The sequence below is a fragment of the Hypanus sabinus genome, chromosome 5 (assembly GCF_030144855.1).
Source record: "Hypanus sabinus isolate sHypSab1 chromosome 5, sHypSab1.hap1, whole genome shotgun sequence".
In the NCBI taxonomy this organism is placed as follows: domain Eukaryota; kingdom Metazoa; phylum Chordata; class Chondrichthyes; order Myliobatiformes; family Dasyatidae; genus Hypanus; species Hypanus sabinus.
Window position 1 is genome coordinate 186,787,960 of NC_082710.1, and position 22,481 is coordinate 186,810,440.

General features: G+C 45.0%; 1 protein-coding gene and 1 long non-coding RNA gene across 5 annotated transcripts in view; both read right to left on the bottom strand.

Moving 5' to 3' along the window:
• The window catches only part of LOC132394743 (uncharacterized), an 887,546-nt gene that overhangs the window by 515,246 nt on the left and 349,819 nt on the right, over nt 1-22,481 (bottom strand). The window lies entirely within an intron of this gene.
• LOC132394739 (uncharacterized) overlaps nt 1-22,481 on the bottom strand; it is a 241,529-nt gene that overhangs the window by 190,597 nt on the left and 28,451 nt on the right. For 2 of the 4 annotated variants that reach the window (XM_059971144.1, XM_059971146.1), the window contains exon 2: nt 7,942-8,298. The exons of 1 other annotated variant lie outside the window; for it this stretch is intronic. In XM_059971144.1, the coding sequence (XP_059827127.1) occupies nt 7,942-8,298 (357 nt within the window). The remainder of the gene's footprint in view (nt 1-7,941; nt 8,299-22,481) is intronic. One more of the 4 variants, XM_059971145.1, reaches the window with a different exon arrangement.

Here is a 22,481-nt window from a genome sequence, read left to right on the forward strand (position 1 = left end):
TAACTGACTCTAGCATTTTCCCCACCACCGATGTCAGACTAACCGGTCTATAATTCTCCGGTTTTTCTCTCCCTCCTTTTTTGAAAAGTGGGGTTACATTAGCCACCCTACAATCCTCAGGAACTAATCCAGAATCTAAGAAGTTTTGAAAAATTATCACTAATGTATCCACTATTTCTTGGGCTACTTCCTTAAGCACTCTGACCCTGGGGATTTATTCACCTTTAATCCTTTCAATTTACCTAACACCACTTCCCTACTAACATGTATTTCCCTCAGTTCCTCCATCTCACTAGATCCTTGGGACCCTCCTATTTCCGGAAGATTATTTATGTCCTCCTTAGTGAAGACAGAACCAAAGTAGTTATTCAATTGGTCTGCCAAACAGGTGGGGCATTAACGGAAGTTAGAGTTTTCTCTCTCTGCCCAGCGCTCTTTGCCTGTTCTCCATCTCCCTCTGGTGCTGCCCTCCACTTTTCTTTCTCCCTGGGCCTCCCGTCCCATGATCCTTTCCCTTCTCCAGCTGTATGTCCCTTTTGCCAGTCGCCTTTCCAGCTCTTGGCTTCACCCCACCCCCATGTCTTCTCCTATCATTTTGGAATTGCCCCTGCCCCTCCTACTTTCAAATCTCTTACTATCTTTTCTTTCAATTAGTCCTGACAAACAGTCTCGGCCCGAAACGTCGACAGTGATTTTTCCTATAGATGCTGCCCAACCTGCTGCATTCCACCAGCATTTTGTGTGTATTGAGTGAACTCACCCTTTTTTCCTTGGAGCAATGGAGGTTGAGAGGTGACCTGGTAGAGGTGTATAAGATGATGAGAGGCATTGATCATGTGGATAATCAGAGGCTTTTTCCCAGGGCTGAAATGGCTAGCATGAGAGGGCACAGTTTTAAGGTGCTTGGAAGTGGGTATAGAGGAGTTATCAGGGGTAAGTTCTTTTTCTACACAAAAGGTGGTGAGTGCGTGGAATGGGCTGTCGGTGACAGTAGTGGATGTGGATACAATACAGTCTATTAAGAGACTCCTGGATAGGAACATGGAGCTTAAAAGAATAGAGGGCTATGGACAACATTAGGTAATTTCTAAGTAAGTAATTTTCGGCACAACACTGTGGGCCGAAGGGCCTGTATGTTGCTATGTTTCTATATTAACCTATTAACCAAGGGTTCTGTTCTCATAACTATCTTTGATTCCAATGTTCTCATCTGATGTACGTAATTATATTGAGTCCTGAGTGAATTCAATTTAGGTTGTCATGCATGGAGAATTCATAGCTTCACTTTCTTCCATGTAATAAATTTATTTTCATACTATCCTAAATGACCAATCTCTTGTTTTGACCTGAGTCTTGATTTTATTTACAAGATCTCTGTCAATATCTGAATCTCAAAAGTTGAGGCTGGTCTCTTTGAATGACAAAATGCTAAACATTAAGAACACCAAAACACAAGAATACTACAGCACAGTACAGGCCCTTCAGCCCTCCATGTTGTGCCAACCCATATATTCCTTAAAAAAAGTACTAAATCCACTACCCCATAACCATCTATTTTCCTTTCATCCATGTGCCTGTCCAAGAGGCTCTTAAATACCCCTGAAGTTTTAGCCTCCACCATCATCCCTGACAAATCATTCCAGGCACCCACAACCCTCTGTATAAAAAACTTACCCCTGATACCTGCCCTAAACTTCCATCCCTTAACTTTGTACATTTGCCCTCCGGTGTATGCTATTCGTGCCCTGGGAAACAGGTACTGGCTATCCACCCTATCTATGCCTCTCATAATCTTGTAGACCTCTGTCAAGTCCCCTCTCATCCTTCTACTCTCCAAAGAGAAAAATCCTAGCTCTGTTAACCTTGCCTCATACAAGATACAAGATTCAGTTTATTGTCATTTAGAAACCACAAATGCAATACAGTTAAAAAATGAGACAACGTTCCTCCAGAATGATATCACAAAAGCAAACAATAAAGCAGACTACACCAGAAAATCCACATAATGTTTGATAATCCCCAAATCCAGACTGGAGAGGCTGCTGTGTATTAGTACCATCTTAGCGTGTTCCCCAGAAAGGAGCTCCAAAGCCACCAGACAAAACAAGACTACCCAGACACACCAAAACAGGAGACCAACTCTACCACCCAACAAACCAAAAACTATAGCTACAAGACCTACACAAAACCACATAGTTACATATAGTTATAGTTAACATAGTTACAACAGGGCAGACAATACCGTAATTGATAAAAATAAAACAGACCATGGGCACAGTAAAGATAGTCCAAAGATGTTAAAAGATTATAACTTCGAAAGAAACCACCACACAGTTTTCACAAGTCCTCAGGGTCCCGATGGACTCGTCATCTCACACAGGCAGCAGAAGGGAATACCCCCGCTATGGACTTCCACTGCTCAGCCCCGCAGACGCAGCACACAGTGAAAGCGCCCCGACCGCAGTGGACTCCGAGTCCATCCGAGCCTCTGACCATCCCCTCCAGCACAGCCTCTCTGAGCACCAACCTCTGCCGAGCGCACTACGGCGCCCCCGCCAACAGCCACCGGCAACGCAACCTCGAGGACTGGAGGCCTGTTCTTCTCAGCAGAGACCCAGACCTCACAACAGCAGCAGCAACAAAGGTGGTCTTCCTGGAGATTTCCAGATGTTCCTCCATGCTCCCACGTCCGTTTTTCATCAGAGTAGGATTGTGCACAGTACCTCGCTTGACCAATAACAGATATCAACTCCGGAGTGGCCGCTGCAAACTGCGTCACGCCACCATCTTGAAACAGATATGTAAGACTTGTTTTTCAATCCAGGCAACATCCTGGTAAATCTCCTCTGCACCCTCCCCATAGCTTTCACATCCTTCCTATAATGAGGTGACCAGAATTGAACACAATACTCCAAGTGTGGTCTCAGCAGAGATTTGTAGAGTTGCAACATGACCTCTCTACTCTTGAACTCAATCCCCCTATTAATGAAGCCTAGCATCCCATAGGCCTTTTAAACTATGCTATCAACCTGTGCAGCGACCTTGAGGGATGTATAGATTTGAAACCCAAGGTCCCTCTGTTCATCGACACTCTTAAGTAACCCTCTACTCAGCCTTCTGGTTTGTCCTTCCAAAATGCATCACCTCACACTTATCTGGATTGAATTCCATCTGCCATTTTTCTGCCCAGCTCTGCAGCCTGTCTATATCCTCTTGTAACCTTCGACAACCTACAGCTCTATCCACAACTCCCCCAATCTTCCAGTCATCCGCAAACTTACTCACCCATCTTTCTGCCTCTTCATCCAGGTCATTTATAAAAATCACAAAGAGCAGGCGTCCCAGGACAGATCATTGCGGCACTTCACTAGTCATCGATCTCCAGGCAGAACACTTTGCTTCCACTACTACCCTCTGCTTTCTTCCTGTAAGCCAATTTTTTATCCAAACAACCAAGGTTCCACTGATCCCATGCCTCGTGACTTTCTGGATGAGTCTCTCGTGGGGACCTTGTCAAATGCCTTTCTAAAATCCATGTAGACCACATCTACTGCCCTACCTTCATCAATTTATTTTGTTATTTCTTCAAAAAAACCCAGTTAGGCTCATGAGGCACAACCTTCCCTTCACAGAGCCAGGATGACTATCCTTGAGTAGGCTGTACTTCTCCAAATGTTCGTAGATTCTGTCCTTAAAAATCCTTTCCAATAGTTTGCAGATCACTGATGTAAGAGTCATCGGTCTATAGTTCCCAGGAATCTCCCTATTACCTTTTTTTAAACAACGGAACTACAGTTGCCTTTCTCCAATCCTCCGGCACGTCCCCTGCAGCCAAAGAGGATTCAAAGATCATAGCTACTGCTCCAGCAATCTTTTCTCTCATTTCCCACAGCAACCCCGGCCCTGGGGACTTATCAATCTTGATGTTTTTAAGAAGATCCAACACTTCTTCTTCCTTAATCTCCACATTGTTCAGCACACAGGCCTGTTCAATTTCGACCTCACCCTGATCAAGGTCCTTTTCACTTGTGAATACTGAAGCAAAGTGTTCTTTTAGCACCTCCCCAACCTCCTCTGCCTCCAGTCACATGTTGCCCTCTTTATCCTTTAGCTTCCCCACCTTCATTATTGTCATCCTTCGGTTCTTCTCATATGCATAGAATGCCTTGGGCTTCTCCTTAATCCTACATGCCGAGGCTTTCTCATGCCCCTTTCGAGCTCTCCTAAGTCCTTTCTTAAGCTCCTTCCTGGCTACACTATATTTCTCATGAGCCCCTCCTGCTTCTTGCTTCTTATATCTAACATATGCTTCCTTCTTCCTCTTGACGAGTTGCCTCACATGTTTCATCAGCCACAGTTCCCTTTTCCTACCATTTCTTCCTTGTCCCAGTGGAACAAACCTATCCTGAACCCAGCACAAGTGGTCCCTAACCTTCCTCCACATTACTTCTGTGCTTTCGAAAGGACAGACAGGTGGGCAGAGGGGGTGGGGTGGCTCTGATCGTGAGGAAAATGAAATTCAGTCCCTTGCAAGGAGTAACATAGAATCAGGAGATGTAGAGTCAGTATGGATAGAACTGAGAAACTGTAAGGGCAAAAAGGCCCTAATGGAAGTTATCTGCAGGCCCCCAAATAGTAGCCTGGATACAGGGTGCAAGTTCAGATTCAGATTCAATTTATCATCATTTAGAAACCCCAAATGCAATCAGTTTAAAAATGAGACAACGTTCCTCCAGAATGATATCACAAAAACACATGACAAAACAGACTACACCAGAAAATCCATATAACGTTTGGCAATCCTCAATCCGGAGAGGCTGCTGCGTGTTAATATTGCACTACCATCTTAACGCATTCCCCGGAAAGGAGCTCCAAATCCGCCAGAAAAACAAGACCAAAAACTAAAGCTACAAGACCTGCACAAAACCACATAGTTACAACAAATAGTTACAACAGTGCAAACAATAGCATTATTGTTAAAAAAACAGATCATGGGCACATTAAAAATAGTCCAAAGATGTTAAAAGACTATAAGTTCGAAAGAAACCACCACACAGTTTCTACAAGACCTCAGGGTCCCGATTGACTCGTCATCACATGCAGGCAGCAGAAGTTGAATCAAGAGTTAAAATTAGCATGTCGCAAAGGTAATGCTATGGTTGTAATGGGGGTTATCAACATGCAGGCAGACTGGGAAAATCAGATTGGTACTGGACCCCAAGAAAAGGAGTTTGTGGAGTGCCTCTAAGGTGGATTCTTAGAGCAGCTTGTACTAGAGCCTACCAGGGAGAAGGCAATTCTGGAACTGGTGTTATGTAATGAACTGGATTTGATAAGGGAACTCAAGGTAAAGGAGCCATAAGGAGGTAGTGACTATAATATGATGTTTTAATCTACAATTTGAAGGGGAGAAGGGAAAATCAGATGTGTCAGTATCACAGTTGGACATAGGGGACTATGGAGCCATGAGGGAGGAGCTAGCCAAAGTTGACTGGAAGAATACCCTCGCAGGGATGACAGTGAAACAACAATGGCAGGTATTTCTGGGAATAATACAGAAGGTGCAGGATCAGTTCATTCCAAAGAGGAAGAAAGATTCTAAAGGGAGTAGTGGGCGACCGTGGCTGACAAAGGAAGTCAAGGACAGTATAAAAATAAAAGAGAACAAGTATAACATAGCAAAAATGAGCGGGAAGCCAGAGGATTGAGAAACTTTTAAAGAGCAACAGAAGATAACTAAAAAGGCAAAATGGGGAGAAAAGATGAAGTACGAAGGTAAGCTAGCCAAAAATATAAAGGAGGATAGTAAAAGCTTCTTTAAGTATATGAAGAGGAAAAAATTAATTGGGCCAAAGTTGGGCCCTTGAAGGCAGAAACGGGTGAACTTATTATGGGGAAGAAGGAAATGGCAGACAAGTTGAACAGGTACTTTGGATCTGTCTTCACTAGGGAAGACACAGATGTAATAGTGGCCAGAGGACCTAGGGTAATGGAGGAACTGAAGGAAATTACATTAGGCAGAAAATATTGTTGGGTAGACTGATGGGACTGAAGGCCGATAAATCCCCAGGGCCTGATGGTCTGCATCCCAGGGTACTTAAGGAGGAGGCCCTAGAAATCGTAGAAAAAGTGGGATAACATTTTTCCAATGTTCTATAGATTCAGGATCAGTTCCTGAGGATTGAAGGGTAGCTAATGTTATCCCACTTTTTAAGAAAGGAGGGAGAGAGAAAACAGGGAATTATAGACCAGTTAGCCTGACATCAGTGGTGGGGAAGATGCTGAAGTCAATTATAAAAGATGAAATAATGGCACACTTGGATAACAGAAACAGGATCAGTCCAAGTCAGCATGGATTTATGAAGGGGAAATCACGCTTGACTAATCTTCTGGAATTTTTTGAGGATGTAACTATGAAAATGGACAAGGGAGAGCCAGTGGATGTAGTGTACCTGTACTTTCAGAAAGCCTTTGATACATACAGGGTGTTAGTACATATTGGCACCAATGACATAAGCAGACAAATTGAGAAGGTCCTGAAGAGAGATGTTAGGGAGCTAGGTAGGAAGATGAGAAACAGGACCTCCAGGGTAGTAATCTCTGGATTGCTGCCTGTACTACATGCCAGTGAGGGTAAGAATAGGAGGATTTGTAGGTGAGGTCAGGTTGTTGGTGTATTTAATGCAAAGATTGATAGATTCTTGATTGGACATGGCATCAAAGGTTATGGGGAGAAGGCAGGGAACCGGGTTTGAGGAGGAGATAAAAAAAAGGATCAGCCATGATTGAATAGTGGAGCAGACTCAATGGGCCAAATAGCCTAATTCTGCTCTTATGTCTTATGGTGTTATAGTCTTATGAATGTGTAGCTGAGGAACTGGCGCAGGGGGCAGAGGTTCAGATTCATGGATTATCGGAATCTCTTCTGGGAAACAAAAGGGATGGTTATATCTAAGCCTAAGGGGATCCAAAATCCTTGTGGGAAGGTTAGCTAGAGTTGTTTGTGTGGTTTTAAACTAATTTGGCAGGGGAATGGGAACTGGAATCATCATACAAGGAGAAGCCGGTGATAGGGCAACATTGCAATCAACAAGATGAGTTGAAATGTAAAAGGTTGAATAAGTCGAAAAAGGTGAATACAGGATTAAACGTGTTATATTTGACTGTGCATAAATAAGGTCGATAAATTTGTAGCACAGTTACAGATTGGCAAGTATGATGTTGTAGGCATCACTGATTCATGTTTGAAGGAAGAGTATAGCTGAGAGCTTAATGTCCAAGGATACATACATACTGTATGTAGGAATGCAGAGGGGGTTGCGTGGCTCTGTTGGTCAAAAAAAATTAAGTTAAATCATCAGAAAGAGGCAACACAGGGTCATAAGGTGTCAAATCATTGTGGATAGAGCTAACGAACTGCAAAGGTAAAAAGACCCTGATTGGAGTTATATACAGAATCCCAATAAGTAGTAAGGATGTGGTGTACAAGTTACAACGGGAGGTAGAAAATGCATGCCATAAGGGCAACTCCTCTCTCATGCCAGTGTAATTTCCTTTACTCCACTGTAAAACTGAAATAATATGAATAAGGCATGAGAGAAGGTGAGAAAAGTGAGACTGGAGGAAAAATCAAGCAAAATATAAGGGTAACACAATGGCAGAGCTGGAGGAGATGCTAAATTTCTCTTTACAAACTATGCAAATCTTTCTACATTCCTGCTGAGCATTATCCATTTTTTTGTTTCCAACATCTGTCTTATGCTTCTTTATATCTTTTTAGAATGTGTACAAATGTACAGTGGCAGAATGTGCAAGTCTTTTTTGCAAGTGTAAGTATGGGCGAATCAAGGAAACCAATTAAGTCAGATGTTAGTAAAGTAGATCACAATAAATTATTGTAACTCCTGACTTAATACAACTTAGCAAAGTAAGAGTTCATACCTTCAACATTCAGGAATATAGTGTAAATGAATAACTTGTCTGGTGAACCTGCATAATATCGTTCCACACTGAGTTGATAAATACCACTGTCAGTAATCTCCAAGTGTCGCAGCTCCAAGCTTGCATTGGTGCTGTAGTATGTACAACGGTGTTCATAATATAGAGATAAAGTTGGAGAATCAGCACCAACAGAATGAAATAACATTAATGACTTTTGTAAACGGTCAGTGAATGACCAATGGATTACTTGGTTGTTTTTAACTTCTTTGATATTTCCAGTTAATAAAATTGAGTCAAAGACAGTTGCAAAAATGTACTTCTTTGATTTTGTAATTTCTGCTATATTTTGTGCAAAAGCTGTAAGACAGAAATTGATTGTTTAGTAAATTGATTAAAAATGTCATTACCCAAAGTTTTCAAAACAATTGATTATCAATAACATCACAAAATATTTTGGCTGCTTTAATCTAAACATATGTGTGATTTTTTTTTTACGAAGCTAAGTACCAACACAAGTCACAGGTAGACAGGATCATAAAGAGAGTTTTTGGCACATTGACCTTCATAAATCAGAGTATTGAGTACAGGAAACACAAAGAAATCTGCAGATGCTGGAAATTTAAGCAACACACACAAAATGCTGGTGGAACACAACAGGCCGGGCAGCATCTACAGGGAGAAGCACTGTCGATGTTTTGGGCCAAAACTTCTCCCTATAGATGCTGCCCGGCCTGCTGCATTCCACCAGCATTTTGTGTGTGTTTATTGAGTACAGGAGTTGGGGTATTATGTTGAAGTAGTATGCCATAAGACCTAGGAAGAGAATTAGGCCATTTGGCTCATCAAGTCTGCTCCGTCATTCAATAATATGCTGATCCTTTATTTTTCTCCTCCTCAACCACATTTCCTGGCCTTCTCCCCATAACCTTTAATGACATGTCCAATCAAGAACCTATCAATTTCTGCCCTAAATGCACCCACAACCTGCCTCACAGCTGTACGTGGCAACAAATTCCACAAATTCACCACCCTCTGGCTAAAGGAACATCTCTGTTTTGAAAGGGCCTCTCTCTATCCTGAGGTTGCGCCCTCTTGTCCTAGACTCTTCCACCACCTTTCCACATCTACTCTGTCTAGACCTTTCAACATTCGAAAGGTTTCAATGAGATTTCCCCTCATCCTTCTAAATTGCAGAGAGTACAGGCACAAAGCCATCAAATGTTCCCAGAATGATAACTCTTTCATTCCTGGAATCATCCTTGTGAACCTCCTCTAGACCCTCTCCAACGCCAGAACATCTTTTCTTAGGTAAGGGACCCAAAACTGTACACAATACTCAAAGTGAGGCCTCATCAGTGACTTATAAAGCCTCAGCATCACGTTCCTGCTCTTATATTCTAGAACTGAATGCTAACATTACATTTGCCTTCCTCACCACCGACTCAACTTGCAAGTTAAACTACCAAATATCTCCCAGGTCCCTTTGCATCTCAGATTTTTGGATTTTCTCCCGATTTAGAAAATGGTCTGCATATTTATTTCTATTACCAAAGTGCATGACCATGCATTTTCCAACATTATATTTCATTTGCCACTTTTTTGCCCATTCTCCTAATCTGTCAAAGTCCTTCTGCATCCTACCTGTTTCCTCAACACTACCAGCTCCTCCACCAATTTTCGTATCATGTGCAAACTTGGCAACAAAGCCATCTATTTCATCATCTAAGTAATTAAATACATTATAAAAATAAGTTGTCCCAGCGTCGACCCCTGTGGAACACCATGAGTCACTGGCAGCCAACCAGAAAAGGATCCTTTAAATTCCCACTCGCTGCCTTCTTCCAGTCAGCCAATGCTCTGATAATGTTAGTAACTTTCCTGTAATACCATGGGTTCTTTACTTGGTATGTGTGGCACCTTGTCAGAGGCCTTCTTAAAGTCCAAATATACAACATCTACTACATTCCCTTTATCTATTCAACTTGTAATCTCCTCAAAGAATTCCAACGGGTTTCTCAGGCAGGATTTTCCCTGAAGGAAACCATGCTTTGTCCTATCCTGCCCTGTGCCACCAAGTACTCCATCACCTTGTCCTTAACAATTGACCGTAACATCTTCCCAACCATTGAGGTCTATAATTTCCTTTCTGCTGCCTACCTCCTTTCTTAAAGAGTGGAGTGACATTTGCAATTTTCCGGTCCTCTGGCATCGTGCCAGAGTCCAATGATTTTTGAAAGATCATTTCTAATGCTGTCACAAACTCTAACACTACCTCTTTCAGAACTCTAGTGTGCAGCTCATCTGGTCCAGGTGACATGTACTTTTAGGTCTTTCAGCTTTTTGAGCACCTTCTCCCTTCTAATAGTAACTGCACCCACTTCTCTTCCTTCACACACTACAACATCTGGCACACTGCTAGTGTCTTCCACAGTGAAGACTGTTGCAAAATACTCACTTTGTTCATCTGCCATCTCCTTGCTCCATGTTATTACTTCCCCTGCTGTTATAAAATGTTGGTGAGTCAAATCTGGGTATTGCGTGAATTCTGGTCAACCACTATACCTACAGGCAAAATCAAGAAGATTGAAAGAGTGCAGAGAAAATTTATAAGGATGTTACTGAGACTTCAGTACCTGAATTATAGGGAAAGGATGAATTGATTAGGTCATAAGCAGTTCAGATTTGACAAAGGTAATAAAATTATGAGTAATGTACAAACGTACATAGGGTAAATGGAAGCAGGCCTTAGATTGTGTGAGACTAGAACTAGAGGTCATAGATTACTTGTGAAAAGTGATAAATTTAAAGGGATTTGAGTAGAAGCTTCTTCACTCAGAGGGTGGTGCAAGTGTAAAACAAGCTGCCATTGGAAATGGTGGACACAGGTTTGATTGCAACATGGATGAGTACATGAATGGGAATGATAAGGAGGGCTATGCTCCTGGAGTGGGTGATGGTACAAAGTAGAACAACAGTTTTATATGGACTACGTTTACCAAAGGACTTAATTTTAGCTGTAGTTCTCTACAACTCGATGACGAGCCTCCTGTCAGCTTAGAGAAGTCTTGTGGTCATTCTGTGGCAGTAAACTGCAAGACTTAAATGAGGGTCTCTAGGATTTGGGGGAAGAAAACTGGAGTCTGACTTGAGGGTTCCCAGTAGAGTAAATTACCCATGAGACATAACATGTAGGGAAAGAATTAGGCCATGTGGCCCATTGAAACTGTGTAAAAGTGGCCCATATGGAGAATTTGTGGAGGCCAGATCACCTGGGTGTATTTAATGCAGAGATTAATAGATTCTTGATTGGATGACAGGGAGAAGACTAGGAATGGGGTTGAGGGGGGGAGAAAAGGATTAGCTATGGTTGAGTAGCGGAGCAGACTCGATGCATCAAATGGCTGAATTCTGCTCCTATGTCTTATGGAATCAGTTCCGCCATTTCATCATGGCTGATCCATTTTCCCTCTCAGACCCAACCTCCTACCTTCTCCCCTTATTTATCATACCATAAGATATAGGGGCAGAATTAAGCCATTTGGCTAATTGAGTCTGCTCCATCATGGCCTAACAAATCAAGAATATATCAGCCTCTACCTTAAATATACATAAAGACTTGGCCTCCACAGCTGCCCGTGGCAAAGAATTCCACAGATTCACAACTCTCTCAATAAACAAATTCTTCCTCATTTCCATTCTAAAAGGATGCCCTTCTAAATTGAATTTGTGTCCTCTGGTCTTAGACTCGCCCACCACAGGAAACTTTCACTCCACATCCACTCTATCAAGACCTTTCACCATTCAATAGGTTTCAATGAGGTCATACCTCATTCTTCTAAATTCAAATGCATACAAGCCCCAGAGCCATCAAATGCTATTCATATGACAAACCATTCAATCCTGGAATCATTTTTGTGAATATCTTTGAACCCTCTCCATTTAAGGCCTCGCCAGTGCTTTATAAAGTATCAACATTACATCCTTTCTGTTATATTCTAGTCCTCTTGAAATGAATGTTAACATTGTGGCGATCCACTTTCTACGCAGGTGAACATGCTCACAAAATGGCATGCGCGTTGGCAGAGAGGCCAGCCCTAAAATGGCGCTGGGCCTTCTTCTTCACCAGCAAGGGGAGAAAGCCCCCGCGCGGGAAGAGACTTTTGTAATGCACCTCTGACATCATTTCCGCCCGGAGAGGAACTGAATGCGGGAACAGAACTGCGTAAAAGCCAGTGCGACCACATTCATGTGGATATTGTGGGGTCCCTGCTGGTGTTGTGAGGAACACGGTACCTCCTAACTATGGTAGACCAGTTCACGAGATGGCCAGAGGCAGTCCCACTTACCGACACCACAGCCGATTCCTGCGCCCAAGCACTGATTGCAACCTGGGTAGCACGCTTCGGGATACTGGCCCACATTACCTCCGACAGAGGCACCCAGTTCACCTCCAGGCTGCTGGGAACACAGCTACACCACACAACTGCCTACCCCCGCAGTCGAACGGACTAGTGGAACACTTTCACCATCACTTGAAGTCGGCACTCTTAGCCCGCCTGAAAGGACCTGACTGGGTGGACGAGCTTCCTTGGGTCCTGCTTGGAATCCGCACAGCGCCCAGAAAGGATCTGCACACCTCATCAGCCGAGCTGGTGTACAGCACACCCCTGGTCGTCCCAGAAGAGTTCATACCAGCCCCAAGGGGGTAAGAGGAAGAACCCGCAGCAATCCTAGACATAATATGTGAAAGGTTCGGCACCCTGGCCCTCGTACCAACTTCACAGCATGGACATACCAACCTGCATACCCAGAGGCCTGCAAAACTGTAAGTTTGTATTTGTATGAAGGGGCGCACAACAGGCACTGCTACAGCGGCTATACGGGGGGCCATTCAAGTTGATCAGAACAATGGTCCACGTACGTTCTGGACATTGGGGGGGCGGGGAGAGGAGGTTTTCACGGTGGAATGACTCAAACCGGCCCATGTGGCGCAGCCGGTCGAGGTTCAGGCACCACAGCGCAGAGGCAGACCGCCCAGACAGAGACTGATCCAGACTGTGAACATTGGAGCTTGTATCGCCAGTTCTGGGGGGGGGGGGGGGTGGTTATGTGGCGACCCACTTTCTACGCAGGTGAACCAGATCATAAAATGGGGCACGCGTTGGCAGAGGGTCCAGCCCCAAAATGGCACTGGGCTTTCTTCTTCACCAGCAAGGGGAGAAATCCCATGCGCGGGAAGAGACTTTTGTAATGCACCTCTAACGTCATTTCTGCCCGGAGAGGGCGGGAATGGAACTGCATAAAAGCCAGTGCCGCGAAATTTGAATAAACTAGTCTCGAGTGCAACTTACAGACTGTGTATCGTTATTTCTAGCTCTGTGTGTAGCATATCACTTCATTGGTGACCCCGACGGTCCAAACAGGATTTGGACCAAAGATGATTGACTCTTCATCTGTTCACGCAGTTTCGCTAAAACTACCAACTTTCAGGACACTGCGACCTCGCATGTGGTTTGACCAAGCAGAAGCCCAGTTCCAGATTTGGCAAATATCTTCTGATTCTACGCGTTACTATTACGTGGAGAGCTCCCTTGACCAGGAGACAACCGCCAGGGTTGAGGATTTCATACAGTCACCCCAGAAGAAGGCAAATATGCAGCATTCAACGCGCTGCTCATAGGGACTTTTGGCCTCTCACGGTGTGAGCGAGGTGCCCACTTCCTGCACCTGGATGGTTTGGGAGACAGGCCGCCGTCAGCATTAATGAACGAGATGCTGGCCCTGGTTGAAGGACACAAGCCCTGCCTCAGATTTGAACAGGCGTTCCTAGAGCAACTGCCTGAGGACATACTGGCCGACGCAGATTTCAGAGACCCCCGGAATGTGGCAGCCCGGGAAGACGCGCTGTGGAAAGCCAAGAGGGAGAGCGGGGCATCCATCGGACAGATTACCAAGCCACGTGCCCAACAACAGGCCAGACGAGGCACAATGAACAGCGGTGGGGCACAGATGCCCGCCGTTGTTGCCCGCCCTACAAATACCCGGGAAATGCCAGGGCCAGCCGCCGCTGATGGCTACGGCTGCTGGCCATCAGGACAGCCTCTTGTACGTCTGGGACAAACAGTCGGGACGCCGCTTCTTGGTCAACACCGGAGTGGAAATCAGCACCTTACCCCCGACGGGGTACAGCACTGCAACAGGGAGCCGGGACCCACCCTGAGGGCCACAAATGGCAGCACGATATTGACCTACGGCACCCACACAGTGCAGATGCAGTTCGGCGCCAGCCGGTTCACGTGGGACTTCCACTTCCACACTGGCCACCGTGGCCCAACCACTCCTGGGGGCGGACTTCTTGTGAGCTCACAGCCTGCTAGTCAACTTGCAAGGGAAAAGACTGGTCCATGCCAAGACTTTCCAGACGTTCTCCCTGGATGAAGCCAAGTTGCCAGCCCCACACCTGGACTCGATCATGCTGTCTGACAACAAATTCACCAGAATCCTGGCAGACTTTCCATCGGTTCTGGCACCACAGTTCATAGCAGCCATGCCCAGACACGGAGTACAGCACCACATTCCGACCCAGGGACCACCCCTCCACGCCCGCGCACGAAGGCTCCCCCCGAACAAGCTCTACCTGGCGAAGGAGGACTTCAAATGGATGGAGGAATTGGGGATCGTATGGCAGCCCGGCAGCCCATGGGCCTTCCCCCTGCACATGGTGCCCAAAGCAGCCAGGGGCTGGAAACCATGCAGCGACTACCGCAGTCTGAATGAGGCTACAACTCCTGACTGCTACCCCGTGTCGTACGTACAGGACTTTGCAGCAAACTTGCATGAGGCAAGCATCTTTTCCAAAGTAGACCTCGTCCGGGGATATCATCAAATCCCAGTACACTCTGAAGACATCCCCAAAACAACACTCATCATCCCGTTCCGCCTGTTTGAATTCCTCCGAATGCCATTCGGCCTGAAGAATGCCACACAGACGTTCCACCGGCTAATGGATGTAGTGGGACGCGACCTGGACTTTGCATTCATCTATTTGGACGACATCCTCATAGTCAGCAGTAGTCGTCAGGAGCATCTGTCCCACCTCTGCCAGCTCTACTCCCGCCTGAGTGATTTCGGCCTCACGATCAACCCGGCCAAATGCCAGTTCAGACTCGACTCCATCGACTTCCTGAGCCTCAGGATTACCAAAGACAGGGCAACACCTCTGCCCACCAAGGTAGACACGATCCGCCACTTCGTCCGGCACAACACAGTCAAAGGCCTGCAGGAGTTTGTTGGTATGGTGAACTTCTACCACCGCTTCCTCCTCTCAACAGCCCGTATCATGGGGCCTTTGTATCAAGGCCATTACTTGGGATGAAGAGGCCGCCACTGCTTTCGTTAAAGCAAAGGAAGCCCTGGCAGATGCCGCGATGCTGGTGCACCCCAGACGGACGCTCCAACTGCAGTGGACGCATTCAACACAGCAGTCGGTGGGGTGCTGGAGCAACTCATCGAGGGTCGCTGGCAACCCCTGGTGTTCTTCAGCAAGCACCACAGCCACCCAAACTCAAGTACAGTGCGGGAGCTGTTTGCACTATATCTGGCAATCCGGCATATCAGGTACTTCTTAGAAGGCAGACCATTCACCACATTCATGGGCCACAAACCGTTGACTTTCGCATTCATGAAGGTGTCCGATCCCTGGTCGGCCCACCAGCAGCGACATCTGTCCTACATCTTCGAGTACACAACGGACATCCAGCATGTCTCGGGAAAGGACAACATCATGGCGGACGCACTCTCCAGACCAGCTATCCAGGCCCTGTCCCGGGGGTGGACTATGCAACACTGGTGGAGGCAATGCAGGCAGGTGACAAGATGACCAGCTACAGGACCGCAGTCGCGGGTTTGCAGATGCAAGACTTCCTCGTAGGCCCAGGTGAGATGACCCTACTCTGTGACATGGCGATAGGCCAACCTCGCCCCATCGTCCTGGCGGCGGCGAGTTTTCAACTCCATACATGGCTTGGCACACACATCTATCAGGACCACCATCCGGATGGTCTCCAGCAAGTTCATGAGGCACGGACTTCGCAAACAGGTCAGCGAATGGGCCAAAACGTGCACGCAGTGCCAAACAGCCAAGGTGCAGCAGCACACCAAAGCCCCACCACAGCAGTTCGAACCCACCTGCCGGAGGTTCAGCCACATTCATGTGGATATCGTTGGGCCCCTGCCAGTGTGGCGAGGAGCACGGTACCTCCTAACTATGGTAGACCGGTTCATGAGATGGCCAGAGGCGGTCCCGCTTACCGACACCAGAGCCGATTCCTGCACCCCAGCACTGATTGCAACCTGGGTAGCATGCTACAGGATACTGGCCCACATTACCTCCGACAGAGGCGCCCAGTTCACCTCCAGCCTGTGGTCGGCTGTGGCCAGTCTGTTGGGAACACAACTACACCACACTACTGCCTACCACCCACAGTCGAACGGACTAGTGGAACACTTCCACCGTCACTTGAAGTTGGCTCTCATTGCCCGCCTGAAAGGCCCTAACTGGGTAGACGAGCTTCCCTGGGTCCTGCTTGGAATCCGCACAGCGCCCAAAAAGGATCTGCACACCTAGTCGGCCGAGCTGGTGTACAGCACACCTCTCGTTGTCCCAGGAGAGTTCATACAAGCCCACCAGCAGTCCTGGACAGACTATGCAAAAGGCTCGGCAACCTGACCCCTGTACCAACTTCGGACAGTTCCTGACTTGCAGAACTGTAAGTTTGTATTTGTACGAAGAGATGCACACCGGGCACCGCTACAACAGCCGTACGAGGAGCCGTTCAAGGTGATCAGGAACAACGGGTCCACATACGTTCTGGACATTGGGGGGAAAGAGGAGATTTTCATGGTGGACCAACTCAAACTGGCCCATGTGGACTTGGCACAGCTGGTCGAGGTTCAGGCACCACAGCGCAGAGGCAGACCGCCCAGACAGAGACTGATCCAGACTGTGGACATTGGGGGGGGTGTATCGCCGGTTCTGGGGGGGGGGGGTGTTATGTGGTGACCCACTTTCAACGTAGGCGAACCGGCTCACAAAATGCCATGCACGTCGGCAGAGAGGCCAGCCCCAAAATGGCGCTGGGCCTTCTTCTTCACCAGCAAGGGGAGAAAGCCCCCGCGCAGGAAGAGACTTTTGTAATGCACCTCTGACGTCATTGCCGCCCAGAGAGGGCGGGACGGAACTGCGTAAAAGCCAGTGCTGCAAAGTTTGAATAAACCAGTCTTGAGTGCAACTTACAGACTGCGTTTTGTTATTTCTAGCTCTGTGTGTTGCACGTTGCTACAATGTTTTATTTCTCTCTCTCTCACTCTCTGCTAGATTATGTATTGCATTGAACTGCTGCTGCTAAGTTAACAAATTTCACGTCAGATGCCGGTGATAATAAACCTGATTCTGTTTCTGACAGTGCCATTGGTTTTAAAGTAAATATGCAAAAAGATAGGTCTGGTCTGCGGGTTGAGATTCTTAATTGACAAAAGGCCAATTTTCATGGTATCAGAAATCATCTGGCAAGGGTAGATTGGCACAGGTTTTTTTTTTGGCAAAGGTTTACTTAAGAAAATAAGAAATAGGAGCAGAAGTAGGCCATCTGGCCCATCGACCCCGCTCCGCCATTCAGTAAGATTTTGACTGATCTAGCCATGGATTCATCTGTACCTCCCTGCCTTTTCTTCATAACACTCAATTCCCCTATTATGCAAAAATCTATCCAACCTGGTCTTAAATGTATTAACTGAGGTAGCCTCAACTGCTTCATTGGGCAGAGAATTCCACAGATTCACTGCTCTCTGGGAAAAGCAGTTCCTCCTCATCTCCATCCTAAATATACTCCCCTGAATATTGAGGCAATGTCCCCTAGTTCTACTCTTACTTATCACTGGAAACAACTTTCCTGCTTCTATCTTATCTATCCCTTCCATAATTTTATGTTTCTCTAAGATTTCCTCTCATTCTTCTGAATTATACAGCGAGGTCAGTCCCTGGCAACTTATACTCTCCTCATAGTCTGAATGCCTCATCTCTGAATCAACCTAGTGAACCTCCTCTGCACCGCCTCTAAGCCAGTATACCCTTCCTCAAGTAAGGAGACCATAGCTTCACTCAGTATTCCAGATGCAGCCTCATCAGTACCCTGTACAGTGGCATGCAAAGGTTTGGGCACCCCGGTCAAAATTTCTGTTCCTGTAAATAGCTATGCGAGTAAAAAAATGACCTGATTTCCAAAAGGCATAAAGTTAAAAATGACACATTTCTTTAATATTTTAAGCAAGATTACTTCTTTATTTCCATCTTTTACAGTTTCAAAATAACAAAAAAGGAAAAGAGGTTGAAGCAAAAGTTTGGGCACCCTGCATGGTCAGTACTTAGTAACACCCCCTTTGGCAACTAACACAGCTTGTGAACGCCCTCTGTAGCCAGCTAAGCGTCTATCAATTCTTGTTTAGGGGACTTTTGCCCATTCTTCCTTGCAAAAGGCTTCTAGTTCCGTGAGACTCTTGGGCCATCTTGCAAGCACTGCTGGAGGTTTAGCAACAGATTTTCGATGATGTTTAGGTCGGGGGACTGTGAGGACCATGACAAAACTTTCAGCTTGTGCCTCTTGAGGTAGTCCATTAAGGTGTGTTTAGGATCATTATCCTGTTGTAGAAGCCATCCTCTTTTCATCTTCAACTTTTTTACAGACCGTGTGATGTTTGCTTCAGAATTTGCTGGCATTTAATTGAATTCCTTCTTCCCTCTACCAGTGAAATGTTCCCCGTGCCACTGGCTGCAACACAAACCCAAAGCATGATCGATCTACCCCCGTGCTTAACAGTTGGAGTGGTGTTCTTTTCATGAAGTTCTGCACCCTTTTTCCTCCAAACATACCTATGCTCATTGAGGCCAAAAAGTTCTATTTTAACTTCATCAGTCCACAGGACTTGTTTCCAAAATGCATCAGGCTTGTTTAGATGTTCAAGCAACACAAACAAAATGCTGGTGGAACACAACAGGCCAGGCAGCATCTATAGGAAGGAGTACAGTCATCAGGACTTGCGAAGGGTCTTGACCCGAAATGTCGACTGCACTTCTTCCTATAGATGCTGCCTGGCCTGCTGCGTTCCATCAGCATTTTGTGTGTGTTACTTGAATTTCCAACATCTGCAGATTTCCTCATTGTTTCTTCATTGCAAACTTCTGCTGCTGAATTTTGTGGTGAGAACGCAGGAAAGGTTTTCTTCTGATGACTCTTCCATGAAGGTCATATTTGTGCAGGTGTTGTTGTACAGTAGAACAGTGCACCACCACTCCAGAGTCTGCTAAATATTCCTGAAGGTCTTCTGCAGTCAAACGGGGGCTTTGATTTGCCTTTCTAGCAATCCTATGAGCAGTTCTCTCAGAAAGTTTTCTTGGTCTCCAGACCTCAACTTGACCTCCACCATTCCTGTTAACTGCTATTTCTTAATTACATTACAAACTGAGGAAACAGCTACCTGAAAATACTTTGCTATCTTCTTATAGCCTTCTCCTGCTTTGTGGGCATTATTTATTTAATTTTCAGAGTGCTAGGCAGCTGCTTAGAGGAGCCCATGGCTGCTGATTGTTGGGACAAGGTTTGAGGAGTCAGGGTATTTATAAATCTTTAAAATTTGCATCACCTGGCCTTTCTTAACGATAACTGTGAACAAGCCATAGCCCTAACAAGCTAATTAAGGTCTGAGACCTTGGTAAAAGTTATCCGAGAGCTCAAATCTCTTGGGGTGCCCGAACTTTTGCCTGGTGCCCCTTTCCTTTTTTTCCCACTCTAAATTTGTACAAAACAAAAATAATACATTAATCTTGCTTAAAATGTTGAAAAGAATGTTTCATTTTTAACTTTATGACTTTTGGAGATCAGTTCATCTTCTACTCACTTAACTATTCACAGTAACAGAAATTTTAACCAGGGGTGCCCAAACTTTTGCATGCCACTGTACTGTTGCAGCACTACCTCCCTGTTTGTAAATTCAATCACTCTAGCAGTGAAGGCCAACATCCTATTTGCCTTCTTGATAGCCTGCTGCACCTGGAACCCAACATTTTGTGATTCATGCCAAGTGCTCCCAAGTCTTTCTGCACAGCAGCATGCCAAAATATTTTACAGTATAAAAAGCTGATCTTCCATTTTTTTCCTTCCAAAGTGGATGACACATTTACCAACATTGTATTCCATCAGACCTGTGCCCATTCACTTAACCTTTCTATATCTCTTTGCAGATTCTCCGTATCCTCGGCATAATTTGTTTTCCACTCAATTTAGTATAATCAGCAAACTTAGATACACTACACCTGGTCCCCTCTTCCAGGTCATTAATGTATATCATGGACAGTTGCAGGCCAACCCCTATGACACACTGCTCACCATTGATTGCCAACCAGAGTAACACCCATGTATCCCAACTCTGCTTTCTATTTGTTCACCAATCCTCTATCCATGCTAATATATCACCCACAACTCTATGCTTCCTTATCTTATCGATAAGTCTTTCATGTGGTACCGTTCTGAATGCTTTCTGGAAATCCAAGTAAAGAAAATCCATTAGTTTCACTATAATTATGGAGAAGGATAGGTCTGGACCCAGGGTTGAGAGTTATGATTGGAAAAAGGCTAACTTTGAGGAGATGCGAAAGGATTTAGAAGGAGTGTACTGGGACAATTTGTTTTATGTAAGGATGTAATAGAGAATTGGAGATCATTTAAAGGTGAAATTTTGAGAGTACATAATCTCTATGTTCCTGTTAGGTTGAAAGGAAAGGTTAAAAGTTTGAGAGAGCCATGGTTTTCAAGGGATATTGGAAACTTGGTTCGGAAACAGAGATCTACAATAAATATAGGCAGCATAGAGTAAATGAGGTGCTCGAGAAATATAAAGAATGTAAAAAGAATCTTCAGAAAGAAATTAGAAAAGCTAAAAGAAGATATGAGGTTGCTTTGGCAAGTAAGGTGAAAATAAATCCTAAGGGTTTCTACAGTTATATTACTAGCAAAAGGATAGTGAGGGATAAAATTGGTCCCTTAGAGAATCAGAGTGGACAGCAATGTGTGGAGCCATGGGGGAGATGGGAGAGATTTTGAACAATTTCTTTTCTTTGGTATTCACTAAGGAAAAGGATATTGAATTGTGTCAGGTAAGGGACACAAATGCTGATAAGTGTGAGGTGCTACATTTTGGTAGGAATAATCCAAATAGGACATACATGGTAAATGGTAGAGCATTGAAGAACGCAGTAGAACAGAGTGATCTAGGAATAATGGTGCATAGTTCCCTGAAGGTGCAATCTCATGTGGATAGGGTGGTGAAGAAAGCCTTTGGTAAGTTGGCCTTTATAAATCAGAGCATTGAGTATAGCAGATGGGATGTAATGTTAAAATTGTACAAGGCATTGGTAAGGCCGAATTTGGAGTATTCTGGTCACCGAATTATAGGAAAGATGTCAACAAAATAGAGTGAGCACAGAGGAGATTTACTAGAATGTTACCTGGGTTTCAGCACCTAAGTTACAGGGAAAGATTTATTCTTTGGAGTGTAGAAGGTTGAGGGGGGACTTGATAGAGGTATTTAAAATTATGAGGGGGATAGATAGAGTTGACGTGCAGGGGAGATTCAAACAAGAGGACATGAGTTGAGAGTTAGGGGGCCAAAGTTTAAGGGTAACACGAGGGGGAATTTCTTTACTCAGAGAGTGATAGCTGTGTGTAACGAGCTTCTAGTAAAAGTGGTAGAGGCAGGTCTGATATTGTCATTTTAAAAAAATGGATAGGTATATAAACAGGGAAGGAATGGGGGGTTATGGGCTGAGTACAGGTCGGTGGGACTAGGTGACAGTAAGTATTTGGCACGGACTAGAAAGGCCTAGATAGCCGGTTTCTTTGCTGTAATTGTTATATGGTTATATGGCTATATATCTGTTCTCCTCTATCCACTGCCCTCATTATATACTCAAAGAACTCCAGTAAGTTTGTCAAAAAAGACATGCCTTTGCTGAATCCATGTTGTATCTGCCTGAAAGATCCATCTCCTTCCAGATGCCTGTCTATTTCTTCCTTAATAATAGCTTCAAGCATTTTCCCATTTTGTTTTATCAAACCAGGACAGAACTAACACAGTGAATAGCAGGGCACTAAGGGGTGTGGTAGAACAAAGGGATCTGGGAGTACAGGGTGATAATTTATTGAAAATGTCATCAAAGGTACATAAAGTTGTAAATAAAGCTTTTGGCACATTGGCTTTCATAAATGAATGGATTTTGTACAGGAGATGGGTTGTCATGTTGAAGTTGTATAAGTCGTTCAATAGTCACAGGTATTTCAATATGCAGTGAATATTGGTGCTGGATCATGTTGGTGCTGAATCCCAAGAGGGGGAATTTCTAGAATGCATACATAGAAAACATAGAGATATAGAAAGCCTACAGCACAATACAGGCCCTTCAGCCCACAAAGCTGTGTCGAACATATCCT